At 32.1% G+C, this 16308-nt stretch overlaps 1 protein-coding gene across 1 annotated transcript; it reads right to left on the minus strand.

Moving 5' to 3' along the window:
- Nucleotides 1-7047: 7047 nt before the first annotated feature.
- Nucleotides 7048-10415, minus strand: LOC18099293 (acidic leucine-rich nuclear phosphoprotein 32-related protein). The gene is made up of 2 exons (XM_024601911.2): nucleotides 8946-10415; nucleotides 7048-7576 (listed from the first exon to the last, which is right to left on the minus strand). Exons 1-2 carry the CDS (start codon nucleotides 10077-10079, stop codon nucleotides 7313-7315), a joined length of 1398 nt encoding a protein of 465 aa, XP_024457679.1. The 5' UTR covers nucleotides 10080-10415; the 3' UTR covers nucleotides 7048-7312.
- Nucleotides 10416-16308: the final 5893 nt, after the last annotated feature.

Raw genomic sequence — 16308 nt, forward strand, 5'->3', positions numbered from 1 at the left:
AAAGATCAGGTTAATATTGTTGTGTTTTCTTTGTTAATATAAAAGTTCAGAAATCGTAATCGTTATAAAATTTATTATAAATAAGAATATAAACGTGTTTGTTTGTGATGTTCAAATGATGTTTAGTAATTCTTGAGATTTGTGTTGAATATTTTAAATAAGGATTGATAAGGACTTAATTATTTTATTATATATAGGAATGTTAAAACTGTGGAATTTGGTTAAGTTATGTGCAATTGTGTAAGTTTTAATATTTTAATGGTGTTAGAGATGCTTAAATTTGATTATCACCATTGTAACATGGTTTTTGATGTGTGAACCATTATTGACATGTTTTGGGGAAAGTTGAGTATCTATGATTAGCCATGAATTGAAGATTTAGTAGAGATTGAAATGTGAATAAATTGTGTTGTTTTGGTATTGTAATGAGGTTGAAAACAATTAACATTGTTTGTGTATGATTATAAAAGCAGATTAAGACAAGTTTAATTGATGTGGTTATAGGTGTGGAATGAAGAGAAATTAGAAACTTGAATTTTATTTATAATGTGTTTGAAATCTTAGATATGTATGCATGCATGTTGTTGAGTCAGATATATGAAAAAAAGTCGAGGATATAAGAAACTTGAAATTGACTAGATGTTAGGTGTATGTTATATGGATTAATAGAGTGTCTAAAAGACTATTATGATAGCCCAAATGATAGAAGTTTAGAGTTTTTACATCAATCTTAAAAATTTGATAGAAATACTGTCAATATAAGAAATTAAGTGCTACACTAAAAGTTACTAAAGGAATAAAGGATGAATAACAAAAATGCTTGATTCTGTTTAAATTGATCGACCAACTAGATTTATAAATGAAACTGATCGATCGATTGGTGAAATTGAACAGTCATTTTCGCTACTATCTCGATCAATTGATGGAAATGGTTGACCAATTGATTAACTAGTAAGGAAAATTTCAGACTATGGGATAAACTAGTTGACCGATTGGATTAACAAATTGAACCGGTCGACTGTTTGGTGAATTGACCCAGTCGACCATTACCATCAACAATAGTATGTTATAAAAAAGATTTAGTAGTTTAGATGAAATATATATATAGAATGTTGTGAAATTTGTGGGGTTGTTATAGTATGATAGGTATTAATAGAAATGTTGGGATGTGCAAAGATTTCTATGGTTAAATGTTAATTAGAGGTCTGAACATAAATTTTTATTGTTTGAGAGTTATAGGATAAACGTCTAGAGTGGGTCGTCCCTTTTTGCCTTTTAATTATTTAAATTGCTTTCATAATGTTAGACTTCAATGAAAGTAATAAGTATTGTGTATATATTATTCCTCATGAAAATTATGCCTACAAGGCGGAAAATTAGTATGTGAGTTGTAATTTACCGCAATAGCAAAAATTAATGTGTGAAGTTAAATTGACCATAATTATGGACCTTATAATATATAATATGAAACAAATCCATCTATTTGGATGGAGGCTATAAAATTTAAATAAGTTAGTCGTTTGGACTGGGGACTATAAAAATTAAACGAAGTTAGTCGTTTGGACGAAGGCTATAAAATTTAAATGAAGCCATTTGATTGGATGGAGGCTATTGATTTAAAATAAAATGAGTCGGTTGCATGAGCGGGGGCTATGGATTGGAAAAGTAATTAGTCAGTTGCATGAGTGATGGTTGTGGATCTTGACAGAATTAAGCAAACACTTATTTTGATTTGATGGTTAATTGTATTAAAGAGAGAAAAAAACAACGACATACTTGTATTAAATAAATAAATGGAGTAAATGGACATAAACATGTTGAGATCCCATAATAATATTGATGGCTATAAATAGGCACAGAAATGTTAAGATTGAAAAATAATATTCGTGGACCATAAATGGGCATAAACATATTGAGATTCAAAAATAATATTGACGGTCATAAATGGGCATATAAATGTTGAGAATGATTAATAATATTGATGGGCCATAAATGAGCATAAACAAGTTGAGATTTAAAAATAATATTGATGGATCATAAATGAGCATAAAAATGTTAAGATTGAAAATTAATATTGATGAACCATATATAGGCATAAACATGTTGAGATTAAAACAACACACACACAAGCAAATGAGTCATAAATAGACATAAGCAAGTTGAGTGTCGCAGGGGCCGCCGCGATGTCGTTGGCGATGGCGAAAGCTTTTATCGTGCCACTTGATGAGGTGTGTGTTAGGAAGGGTTTTTGGATTTAATCATAAAATTATTATTAATGTTCAGGAGTCGTCACCTAGTATTATGGTCACTAGGAACCTATGGTCTACGAGAGTCTAGGTAAGGAACTGGTTATGCAAGGGAAAGAAGCATCACCCCTAGTGCACTCTACCTAAGGTAAACTGCATTGTTGTTTGATTATTTTTCTAAGTCAAGTTTCTATTTGTTGGTCTTTTCTAAAGTTTAAGGCAGATCTCCTTTCGTGAGAGAGTCTTTATCTCATTGGGTTAAATCTTAACTGTTCTAAAGTTAAAATTTCAGCATCGTATTTTTTACACCTTGTATCTTTAATACCTGAGGGTGTACTCTAATGTATAGTTTTACACCCCACGGATTATTAAAAGTCTACTTCTAAACCCTAAAAAAAATATTGGAAAAGAACTTTTGACATTTTTATCAAATCCTAATGGATGATCATAAATTGGTTAGGATATTCATTTAAAAAAAAAAACATGAGACGATGCAAATTTTTGTTTTTTTTATGAAAATATGCTTGGAAAATATTTAGGATTTGATCGTATGCATGAAAAAAAAATATTTTTTGTTTTTTTTTCTGTCTTTTGAAAAGGAAAATTAATTTAAAAGTTTTGAGATTTTTTTGAATTTTTTTAGAAAAGTTTCGGAGGAAACTGGTTATTTTAATACCGGATTTGTATCGTATCGTGTAAATATACAACCCAATATTATGCAAAATTAGTAGGAAAATATTTGAGAAAATCACAAATTTTTGAAAGGATTTTTTGAATTTCTTTTGGAATTTTTGGTTTTTTTTAAATAATATTATAATATAATATTAAATATGTGGGCTGGGCTGGCCCAATTAACTGGGCCGAGATCAGACCTAGAAGGGTGGACCGATACGGCCTAAAATGGTTAGGCCGATCTCGACCTAATAGGTCTTCTTTCTTTTTTTTCTTTCTTGGGGCCGGGTCTACCATTTGAGCTGGGCCAAAAAATGCTTGACCCAAAACAAAAGTTAATTATTTGCAGAATGTGAACAGTAGGTCATGTTATATATGCAACCAGAATGGTTGCAGAAAATGAAGGTTGACAGAGGAGCAGCTCACCCAAAGCAGGAGTCTCGGTCGTGATCAGAAGGCTTATCTGGTGGCTTAGACGGCGACGCTGCGAGGAACAGTGGTTGGAGTCCATCACGGGGAAGGGAGAAAGATTTTGCAGAAGTGAGAGAGAAAGAAATGGCGGCTGTTCTAGATTTGGTGGAGGCTGGCTAGCGGTTGCGCTGACGACGTGTGGTGGAGTTAGTGGCGAATAAGCTAGTGGTGGCCCCGGTTGGTGGCTGGAACGACAAAGAGAGAGAGAGAGAAAAGAAACAGGAAAGGTTGGTTTTTGGCCAACTTTAGACCCGAATTTCTTCTTGCTCAGGCCATGAAATCCATCCTTATTTATAGGAGGTGGAAGAGGGTAATATTGTCTTCATAAGGAAAAAATTTCAGCCCTTTATTTGGTTGGGAAGGATCTCAACCATTGGTTCAAAGTAAGCATCAACAACTGTCAAATCTTACAGTTCAAGGCTGCCTTAGTTAGCTTTTTTAGGCTGGCACTAGGGCCGATGTGATGTTAATAGACCTGAACGGACCATACTCGGGGATAGAGGGATGTCATGTGACCATTTTGGTTCATGTGTTGTCAAATTTGGTGGACATATAAGGCATTAATGCACCAGAAAAGTAGTCACTCGGGTAGCATTCTCAAGCAAAATCAGGGAAGACAATGAACAGCGACCAGACAACACGTCGTCTGTGTTTTTTTTTAATGCAAAACGGCGTCGTTTAGGGTTAAATTAGGAATTTTTTCCAACTTTAATTTAGTCCTTTAGCTCTTAATTTTGTTCGATTGTACCCCTAATTGACCCTAAATTTTTGATTTGGTGCAATTTAGCCCCTGCCTAACTTCAACTTGAACCTCGTATTTAGAGGAGCATGGTCAAGCCTAATCTCATGGTGAAAACATGTGTAGTAGTATGACAGCTCCCTAGGGAAGCATCCACCTCTTTGGGCTTAAGGTTCACATCACAAGCTTATGAGTCACATTATGGACTTGCGTTTCTATTCTTAAACCCTTGATTATTTATGTGGAAAGGCAAATCTTTTATAGTGCATGAATGACACCTAGCCTTTTCTTTTCTTAGGAAATCAAGAGAGGCATTAATCTTCTAATTCCTTTTCATAACACATTCAGATCAAGGGGTAATTATAACCAACAAAATAAAGTTTACAAAAATAACTTTCCATAGCAACACAAAGTCAATATAAAAATCAAAAACTCATATGTAAAGGGGAGAAAAAAAACGAGAGAGAAGGGTGTCTCTTTGTAAAAATTCCACACTCTAAAAAGGTTTCTGTCCACCTTCATTGATATCTTAGCCATCGACTGGTCCTTTAATCCCATCAAGAGACTTGTTTTGTAGGTATCCAAGAAGTTCAAACTATATAGGGACATTTAGCAACTCAACCTCCGTGTCTAACAATCAATCAAGAAGGAGACCCATTAATGGTCCTAAGAGGCCCAGAAAGATTAGCCTTGCTAATTGGTTTCACTGGTATAAAAAAAAAGGCATAATAATAGTATAACCTTTCTCTTAAAGATATAAGAAATTGATATAGATAGAGATAAAACATCAAACTAAACTCTAGCTAGTACCACTAAAAGAATATTTGGCTTCAATAATTGCTTTTTGTAAAATACTTATACCAAATAGCTATATAACCATCAACACAATCCAATTGACTATTTCAACAAGAGAGCTTTTATCATTATCATAAAGCCTTTTTATTCGTTTTCAATTCGTATACTTAATTGCCAGACCTGATTTGGGGACTAATTAAAAAAAAATTGAGTCTTCAGGTCAACTCGATCGGTCAATGATATATTGGGTTAAAAATGATTTAACATACTAAATTTAAAAATACCTCAATTTCAACACAACTTCTAACATCAATTACAACATAATATTTTTTTTAATTAATTCATAAAGCAAATAACAATTTAAAAGACTTGAAATTTCAAATTAACAAACACAATTCAATATCTAAAATACTAACTAAACTTAAAGTTCAAATATTTAAATAACAACATCCATAATTAAAAAAACACAAGTTCCTTTACTTAGAGATAGTAGAATTTGAATGAATGAACATATCGAGTTCTTGAATATCTAGAGATTATTTTTTTTGGCTTACAGTTGATTCTGACGGGTTTGGATCAAATTTGGTTAGGTCACCTAAATACTAAAAACCTAGTTATGTCAAATAGGTTTTGTCGAATCAAAGTATTAACCGATTCAACTAACAACCCAACTTAAGTTAAGTTCCTAATCTCAAGTTTATCAAGCCAAATTGTGAGGATAGTGTAGATTTTACAACTATATTTATATACCATACATAGCAGCACAACATAACCGAAAGAAATTATTTTTTTAAAGCTATAACAATTTTTTCCAAACAATATGGTGCAAACAATTAACAATATTATTTTTATGCAAATCAATGTTATTTTATCAATTAATTTGTAAAGAAAAAGGAAGAAAGAAAATTTTTATTAATGGTAATTTCTGAACAATTTATTTGAATTTTTAGGTGGTTTGTAATTATCCTTCTCTAAATCCACTAATTTAAGGGGGAAAGATCGATACTTCAATCAAATATCAGGGAAATCTTGATAAAGTTTTTCCATATGTAAACTGTTTCCAAATTAAAAGGACTTGTTTTTTTCTTTTTTTTCTTGCTCAAATAATTTCACGTGGAGGAAAGAAACATTGACAAAAAGAATCCACATGATTCTTCAAATTTCTACCTACCAGGGAATCGTCTTGTATGGGCATTTTGGATAGATTAATTTTTTTGTCAGCTCTTATTTGATAGAAATTCATTGGGCTTATCAGTCCATTTATTATTACTGCTTGGTTTGTTTTCCAACAATCACTTGCTGGTGCTCGTTATAAATCCATGTACTCCGGAAAATGTTTTCCATTTAATTTACCTTTAATTCAGTCTCGATTTTTTTTTAAAAAAAAGGTAAAATTTAATTTAATTTGGATGGGATTCTTTGACGCTGCAATTAGAACGGAGAATGAAGAGGCTGCCAGACCTGTAATTATTTTGTTGAGCCAGATAACGAGTAGCGGCGTGGAACGCACGCGCCACTTTCTCACCGAGGGGCCGCGTGCATTGCTGGATGAGAAGTATGTTAGGCTAACAAGAGTTAGTGAATCACATCGATGACTTTCCCTATTAATTGCTGCTTGGGCTCACCTGTGTTCAAGGCACCCGAAGCAGCAAAAAGACAGTCCACTGGCTAGAGATTCAAGGAGCTTAACACCGCTTGATAAGATTCACATGATGCAGCTGCTATCACAAGTCAAACAGTATACCAGGTCCCATTGGTCACGTGATTCAGAGCTCTTTTGTGCATCTTGGAACCGGTGGTAGAGACTAGAGAGACTGATTTCTTTGATGTTGAGCTCAAGTGGCCACATGGCCTACCCACCACCTGCTAATAAATAATAAAAGCAACTGCCCAATTACAAGGAGACAAGTTGCGAGGGTAAAAAGAAATGCAAAAGGGTCAAAAATCCTTTCTAAAGCCCACCTGATCGAATGAAACAGAGAGGAAAGAAGGAACTCTCCACCAGCCAATTTTATAAACAAGCTTTGGCCTAGGCAGAGGGCAAAAAAAAAACAGAGCCAGGCATTTCCCTCTTTCGTCCCTCCATTTATTTCCCATTTTTAGAAACACCCCCCTGGAAGCAGAAAGAAAATTGGGCGGTTAAACCCTCCTTCATAACTGCCATTTGAATTAACAAGGACTAACGGCTATATAAGAAATGGAAGAAGCGGGACAATGCTAACAACCTTTTGAATCTAACAAGGATACAAGTTCCTTTCCCTAAACATATTGTCCATGAGGGATACCCAAAATCACTAACAGACTACAACCAATCTATCTAACATGTTCCTCTATTTTTCCAAGCTTCAAGACATGAACAAAACATTTTTACCCAGGAATTGAACAAGAGCTAAAGGTGCTTCTTCGATGACTTCGTCGTATACTCAACAACATCATCATCATCATCCTCACCATCATCATCCTCGTCTTCATCTCTCTTCCTCTTAAGGTGTGAGGATGATGGTAGCACCTGCAACTCTTCGTCATCATCAACTTCTTCCTCCCCTTCAGGATCATCTTCTTCATTCCCTGGCTCCACATCAATACCTCCAGCTTCAAGAACTTCAGCCTGCCCCACTGGTTGAACCAAGTACCCTGCCTCGGAGTCTTCATCCTGCCATTGCAATAAGAAATCATGTACAGTCAGTGTGTCAGAAAACAAGAATATCGCTGCCATAATAAAAATTGGAAAAAGCTCATCCCTTAAAACATCAAATTATATGAGTACTTCAAAATGATAAAGAAATGTTTTTTCGACTTGTTTTCAGCTCGTTTGAATACTGGAAAGAGCTCCAAAAGAAAATGATCAACATATGCATAATGCATGGAGAATACAGGTGTAAATAGCTAAGCATTACCAGAAGATGAGGTAAGAGAACAATCCATATACAATATCACGCACAGTTTCCACAAAACAGAAATAAAATACAATAGACTGAATGGAGAAACATTAAACCAGTTACTAAATGGAAACAAAAAGGTGTCAGATCAGCTAAAAGGCACACAATTTATCTATACATGGTTATATTAAACAAATAGGACACAATAAAACAGGAGATGCGAGCTTAAGAAAAAAATCATCAGTGCCACGCCAACCACGTGCTACTAAAAAACACATTCAGATAAATCAAAAGATGATTTCAGTGCTACAACAAATGAGTAAGGAAATTCCACATGCCATGTAGAAAAGTCTTCCAAAACCAGTACCAAAAACTGGCAATAGCATTTCTAACAAGAAGAAAAGAAAGCCATAAAAATGAATAAGTGGACCATACCACAAACTAATATTAAGAGACTTCACTCTTTCCCCCCTGGTTATCAAACCACTTAACAGCTTTTTTTTTCTTCCTTGGACATATTTCTCATGTCTTTCCTCGAAAAAAACACAGCGCATAAAATATCTTATCCTCAAAAGGTTGCCAAGTTTCCTAAATTTTGTGAACATGACATTAAACGAAAACCATAAATTTCCCGATGTGGCTCAATTCAGCAATGATTAGTTGAGCAAACATCCAGAACCACCTAAACACTTCACAAACGTGATGTAAACAATCCTTTTCACATTAAAATTCAAGTTATAATCTGTTTTCCAGATTACCATCAACCATACTATGAATCTGCTGTCCAGGAAAACAAAGAATAACATTTACTAGCAAGATACAAAAACACTACATCCATTTCCTGACTACTGATAAAATTCAATAAAGTATCAAGACAAAACATGAGAGCAAATACATTAAAACCCAGATTCCTCAACCTAATGCAGATGAAAAAAACAGATTGTAAAGACGCTATAGACCAAGCAGTATCAACTAATATTTATGCAGTAAAATAAGGCCTTAAGCCTTTTCATAAAAGTTATGTTTTTCATCTTTTCTGCAAATTTAACACGATAGCAATCAAAAAATTTATCCAACCAAGCAACACACATTGCAAACAAAAGTTAAATACGAAGGTCAACATAAGATTCCAGAGCATCTCACCTCCTCCTCACCATCTTCCTCATCATCAAACTCTCCATCAACCTCGACACCTTGCTCCTCCTCACCAGTCTCCCCATTGTCATCCTCCTCACCAACATCCTCCCCTTGCTCATGCCCATCAATCTCTCCTTCTGTACTCGTTAACCTTCCTGTACTCTCTGGCTCCCCAAGATCCCCTTCATCGTTATCCACCTCCTCCTCATCCTCTTCCCCCTCCCCATCCTCGCCGTCATCATCATCCTCCTCCTCATACTCCACCCCATCATCATTTTCATCACTATCATCACCAATCTCATGCACTTCCACCACATCATCATCTTCGTCATCATCTTCGTCATCATCCTCATCAATCTCTTCTTCCCCGGACTCATCCCCATCATCATCATCCCCCCCCTCCCCTTCCTCATCCCTGTCCACAACCTCAACTCGAAACCCATTTTGACTAACCCCATTAATCTCTCTCCCCGTCTCTGTCTCCTCCTCATCCGCCTCACTCTCCTCTTCCTCATCCACATCAACAATCCCTTCCCCAACTTCACTGTGCCCGTTATTCATCATACACGGCCTTTCCTCCCCATCAACCTCACCACTCCCTGGGTCATCCTCCTCATCCTCTTCATCATCATCTTCCTCCTCGTCATCCGACTCCGGTCTCTCATTCTCCTCAGCATCCATTTTATCCAAATACTTCAACGAACTAATCAAACCAAAAACCCTAGACCGATAATCCTTGAGTCTCGTAACAGGACACTCGTACAAATCAAGCGAAACCAACCTTAGCTTGGCCAAAGGAGCTAGATCCTCGATATACTGAATCCTATTATTGGACAAATCTAAATCCCGAAGCGAATCGAGTCCAGCTTCTACAAGAAATTCTAAGCCACCGGAGATTCTATTATCCGATAAAATTAGTTTCTCAAGATTTCCAAGGCGAGGAAATTGCTCTAACGTTGAAACACCAATGTTCGCTATAGATAGATGTTGAAGATTCACGAATTTTTCGAATAAACTTGGTGCTGGTAATCTTCCTTGTATACACTTAACCGCACCGTCTAGGGTTAGGGTTCTTGCCGCTAACTTATCTGTTTGCCCCTCTAATGCTGTCTCCACTGCTCTTTCCCAGATCTCATCCATCAAAATTTATAAAAAAATAAAAATAAATAAATAAAATCACCAAAACTCTTCTATTAATCTGGAAATTTAGGGCAATAGTTTCATTGTAGATCAAAACCGGAATCAGTAGCTATAAACCCTAATTTTTGCAGAGATTGTACGGATTTCCTTGCTGTGACTGTGAGGTATAATTTGTTTTCCTTTTTTTTTTGTTTGGTTTTAAAAGGGTAAAATAAAAGAAAGCAAAATAAAGTACTAACACTTAACTTTCTCTTCCTCCGTTTTTTTTTTTGTATTTTGAAACAGGCTGTTGTTTTTTATTGGCTAGGAGAGAGGGGAGGATAGATCATAGATGTTTAGGGCTCGAGTATTTGGGGATAGGGCTGAGCCAGGACGCGGCTTCGTGGGTTAGGGTTAGTGTGAATTATTGGGAGGGTGTGGGCCGTTGGATTGCAGAGGGTGAGGATTGGTGACGTGGAGGAATGGGTGGGGGAGATTGGAGGTTGGTGTGTTTGTTTTCGAGCAGAGAGAGGACGGTTTTCTGGCTGGTTTGGTCTCTAGCTGTTTGACACGTCAGTTTTGATGTATATATTGGGGCGGGCATAGAAAAGCCATTCAGGATTAAACAATTTACGGGATTGTCATGAAGTTCGATTACCAAAGCATTACGACATCACGATCAGTCGTTTCGCTTTAAGAAAATAAAATTATTGAGACTTCTTTTATTATTATTATATGTTTAGAATCAAGCAACAATAAAATTAAGGTCCCGTTTATTTGTTGGAAGAGAGTAAATTTTAAGAAAATAAATTTCAGAAAAGTAAATTATTTTCTGATATTTGGTAGTGTAATTAAAATAAGTTGCAAAATATTTTTCAATATTTGGTTATGTCATGGAAAATGAGTTGGAAAATAACTTATTAATGTTTTATTTTTCTCAAGTTTATTAAAATAATAAGGAACAAATCTTACAAATTAAAAAGTTGAATAGAATGAAATTGAAAAAAAATATAATTTCATAAATTATCTCAAATAAAATAAATAATAATCAAAATAATACAGATCAAATCTAAAAAATAAAAACAATTTGAAAGATGAAGAAATTAAAATAATAATAATTAATATTTCATAAATTATTTCAAATAAAATAAGTAACAATCAAAAGAACGAGGACCAAATTTGATACATAAAACATTTCAATAAAAAAATAATAAGGAAAAAACAAATAACAATTATAAAAATGAGGACCAAAGTTAATATAAAAATTAAATTTTAAGAGATGAAATTGAAAAATAAATATTCAAAACAAAATATATATATATATATATATATATATATATATATATAAATATATATATATATATAGCAATCAAAAGTTTGAGGATCAAATTTGATATAATCAACAAATAATATGATATTTCTAAATTTTTCACAACTTCCAGAAAGTGTTTTCCGCCCAAATTTTCCAGGAAAACACTTTCCTGAAAACCAAGCCAAATTTTTCTTTGACTGGAAAGTATTTTCTGTTGACCAGCTTTCCTAGTGACAAACAAACACAGGAAAGTTTGGAAAGTGGTTTCCCAAAAAGTGAATTCCAGGAAACAAACATAGCCTAAAGGTGTGGTTGGAAATGGAAAAACAAAACACAAGATTAATTTGCTGTCTTTTAGACAGGGTTTTTTTGTGTAAAATATTTTATAATATAAAATATTAATAGGAAAACTGGTAAATTAAATTTTAAATTTAATTTATTTATTGAAAAACTATTTTCACTCTATAAAATAATATAACATATTTTATAAATAATAATTTACTTATAATTTTATAAAATTATTTCAAGTATCACTTTCGTTTATCAATGTTACCTCATTATTGTCATTTATCACAATTATTGTTATCACTTAACTACCAACATCATTTAACTCATTTCTATATTTATTAATACCGTTATCTCACCTCTATCTTTACTTTCATTGCTATTTTATAACCATTATTCTTACCCTTATCCCATCACAGCATAAATATAATCATTGTTTTATTTAATTAATTGTTTTTTATAGTTTAAAATAAATGATTTTGTTTCATAATTTTCTAATTATTTCAAAATATTGTAAGTTGAATTAATTAGATTTATTTTTTCTCATCCTATATCACCATATTTTTTGCATCATTATTTATCAAAATCATACAATATTTTTCATCATGAAAACTTGTTTTAAGCAAACCAATAAGCAATCAACACCCCCCACTCATTAGTTATTTAACTCTCATGTTGTTTGGGGGTGTTTTTTTAAAAAATAAATATACAAACTTTTTTAATGTATTTTTTTATATATAAAAACATTGTAGCATTCCTATTTACCAAATGTGTGTGTGTGATTCCTATCAGAATTTCAGTAAGGTCTTCTATATACCTGAAAATCTTAAATTATCGATTAATATCTGCTTTCACTTCTATTTATATTCTCAATTTCTGATCTAATTATTCTAGATCTCAAATCACATCAATCATACTCATCATCCCCCATCAATCCATGTGTTAATACATAATGGTAATTAGATATATTTGAAAGAAGAAACCAACATAAATATATAAAACTTATAGGAATTACAAGTATAAAAAAATATATTTAAATTCAAACATAAAATATGCATGTTTAACATCGACATTATATATTTAGGTGAATTACATTACAATCCTAAAACATGCATATTATATCTAATTTATAATAACAAAAGTAATATATGATAAAATTACCCCTAGCATAAGTGAGATGGTCCTAAAAAAATTACAACATTGAAGTATATCTCTTTTAAATAACTAATGATAGTTAATATGCTAAAACTAACATTAAAATGCATATAAAACATTCCTTATTATACATTTATTATCCTTAATAACTTCCCATATTATCATCATCAAACTATTAAATATCCATGCCTTAGATAATTTTCTTTTATGCCGACATCAATTTCCAAACAGATGCCATTAACCATCCCTTGTAGAATGGTTAATCAAGAAAATGCCAACACCAGCTTACTGGTATCATTAGCTATCATTTTTCCTGAATATCTAATCAAACTTTAAGGAATATGTCGATATCAAATTCAAATTGATATCATTAATCATTCCTTAAATAACGATTAATCAAGAGAATGTCGACATCAGCTCACAAGTATTAATAGCTATGATTTTCTCTTGATAGCTAATCAAAACTTTAAGAAATATGTCAATATTAAGGTGTCTACCTTGAAATCATTAGCTTCTCCTATATTTCCAGGAAAGCTAATCAAAATCATCATTTCTTATTCTTTTGTTGAAAGATTATGACGATGCTAGTGAATCTTATTAGCATCATTAGTATTTTTTGTCAGAATTGACTAATCAAGTCTAAGTATATACCAATATCAATATGTCATATTGATATCATAAGCGTTCTGAATCATGGAATAGTTAATCAAGTCCTTTACAATACATCATTAGCCTCCATACACGGCGCAATTAACTAGGTTAATCCATTTATATCCTTTTCTTTTCTATCTTTTTTCTTTTGTTGGGTTAACAAATTTCCATACTGATACAAGAATATAACGAAGTGTAAACAATTTTATAGATGCAAAATTTGCAAAAATATAGGTATTAGGCACCGACCTATTGTGTGTGATGTTCTGGTACTTACTCTTCTTTATAGTCTAACTGTTAAAGGTTCCTCTATTAATAGAGGACCAAATCTATTATACTTAATTATTTTTACACAAATTTCATCACTTATCCCAACAAAATTAAAACATTCCCACAATATTAAAAATCAACATAACTCATTCATTTTTTTTAAAAGTTGCGTTTAATACCTTCATGGAATAATTTATCAAGCTAGCACCACACCACAACTTATACTATCATAACTCAAATAAAAAATACCATTTACATCACTCATTCAATTTAAAGAAACTCCCCAAGTTTTTTTTTTTTTACTTTTGGCCGGCCACGTAAATCACAAGCCACCATAATTTCTTCAATATTTTTTTTTACACCTCCATTACAATGTCTAACACCCTAATTAACTCAATTTCACATACAATTATATTTCCCCTAAGTTTTTCATGAAGAACCCTAATCCAACTTTCTTTTCAATTTGTTCTTGAACGATTAAATCCAGAATTAACATATATTTGGATTCTAAGCATCTTACCAATCAATAATTTGATCTTTGAAATGCAACCAGTCAAAATTTTTGTTCTCCTTTTTCATTTGCTTTCACTTACAACATTCACTTTCCTTAAATCCCTCTTAATTTAATTTGAAGTTTAAATGTTTTTCTCCTCCATAAACTAACCTCACCACCCCTTTAACTCTAAATTTCTTGCAATTTAAAGGAAGAACAAGAAGTTTTTTTCGAAGAAAACCCTTCCTCTTTTTCCAGCAGCTATCGTCATCGTCGGCCTCCCTTATAAAATAAAAAGGAGGATTGACTTTTAGTATTTCTATTTTAGCCCCCATTAAATCTCTTATTTCTCCTTTAGTTATTTTTTTATTCACCAAAAATTTAGATATTACAATTTAACCCCACTTTAAATTTTTTTATCCCTATTAACTCCTAAAACTAATCTTCCTCTTCTATATTTATTTATTCCTCCTTTTCTTATTACCATGAAATATTTTCTATTATTATTATTTTTATCATTATTATTATTTCCTGAGGCTTACAAGAATTAAAAGTGAAATCAAAAAACTTATGTATACATTTAATAAAATAAATTGAGAACTATGTATGTTAATAAATAAATAAAAAGTCATTAAGGTTAAATAAAGATAAAAATTAAAGAATTAAGAGTCAAATATAAACCAAGATATTTGGTCTCACAACTCGCTTTTACATGGTTGTGTTTAACGACTTTGTTCATAAAAATTAATTTTTTTTAATTATATGATAATAAAAATAGACACACATGAAATTAATTAAATAAAAGGAAAGGAAAAAATATCATGCAAAGTTACACATATTAAGAATATTATCTGAAAATAAATATTTTTAATTTTTTAAAATAAATCTCATTTATATAAAAACATAAAAAAAATATAGATGAATTAGAACAATCTCTAAAAAAAAATTAAATGCATACAGAATAACTAAAAAATAAATATTATTTAAAAGATGCTAGATAAACAAAATAAAAGAAAAAAAGGGGTATTAATTTAAATATAAATTTAAAAATTATTTTGAAAAAAATAAATATGGAAAGAGGAATTAATTAATATTTTTTAAAAAATAAAAGGTTAGGCGTTGTTGGGCCCAGCAAGCTAGGCCAATGCATCCGGACTATCTAGTAAGGGCCCGTGCGCGAGTCGCAAGAGTATGTCTGCGTGCTCGGGCTCTTAATTTTTTTTTTGATGAGGTGGACAACATATTGTTTGTCATGTGTTATTAATGTGCTTTTCATTATTTATTGTTTATTAAAGAACTGGTCTTTTTTAATCCTAAAATAAGTTCTCTTGGTATGATATATGGTCTAGCTTTATCCTTATTACCTTATATGTTTAGACACTACATCTTTTTGTACTAGGTTTTAGTAAGCTAACTTTGTTGTCACTTTCTTTTAGATGCAAGAAACGATGACAATTATTGACCAATTTGTCATTCTTACCACTAAAAATAGATGATTTTTGTCATGGATAAGGTTTGTGTCATTCATTTTAAAGAAGTATTTTAAACCTAAAGATCTTGAACTTTTGTTACACAATCTTTTTAGCTTTACTCCCTGAGTCATCTCTTTTAAGTATAATTGCATGGTAAATGGGGGCACATATATACTTTATAAAGAAGTTTTTTCATGAATTTTATGTGCTAATTTTGTAGCCTTACTACAATTGATATACCTCTTGTATATAACAATATTAGTGACTTACTCCAGCCTTTGACTTGGTCTATTATATTTCTTATTTACCAAGAAGTTCTTTTGATTAAAGAACAACTACTATTGTTTTCATCTTAAAGAATAAGTTGTTATCTTTCTTCATCTTTTTTATATAAGAAATGAATATGATTGACTTCCAATACCTTCTAAATCTAATTCTTAAAGACATATATTAGTATTATATCTTTATAAGACATTCTATTTACAACATTTCTTCTCTTTTATTTACTCAGCGGTAAAGATTGTATGATTTCTTATAAGTTTGATTTGTCTTTCCCACATTGATTGGTTGAATATCTTTTTGGCTCTCTTAATATCAAATGAGTAATGAGTA

This window comes from Populus trichocarpa, chromosome 5 (genome assembly GCF_000002775.5).
Source record: "Populus trichocarpa isolate Nisqually-1 chromosome 5, P.trichocarpa_v4.1, whole genome shotgun sequence".
Classification (NCBI taxonomy): Eukaryota; Viridiplantae; Streptophyta; class Magnoliopsida; order Malpighiales; family Salicaceae; genus Populus; species Populus trichocarpa.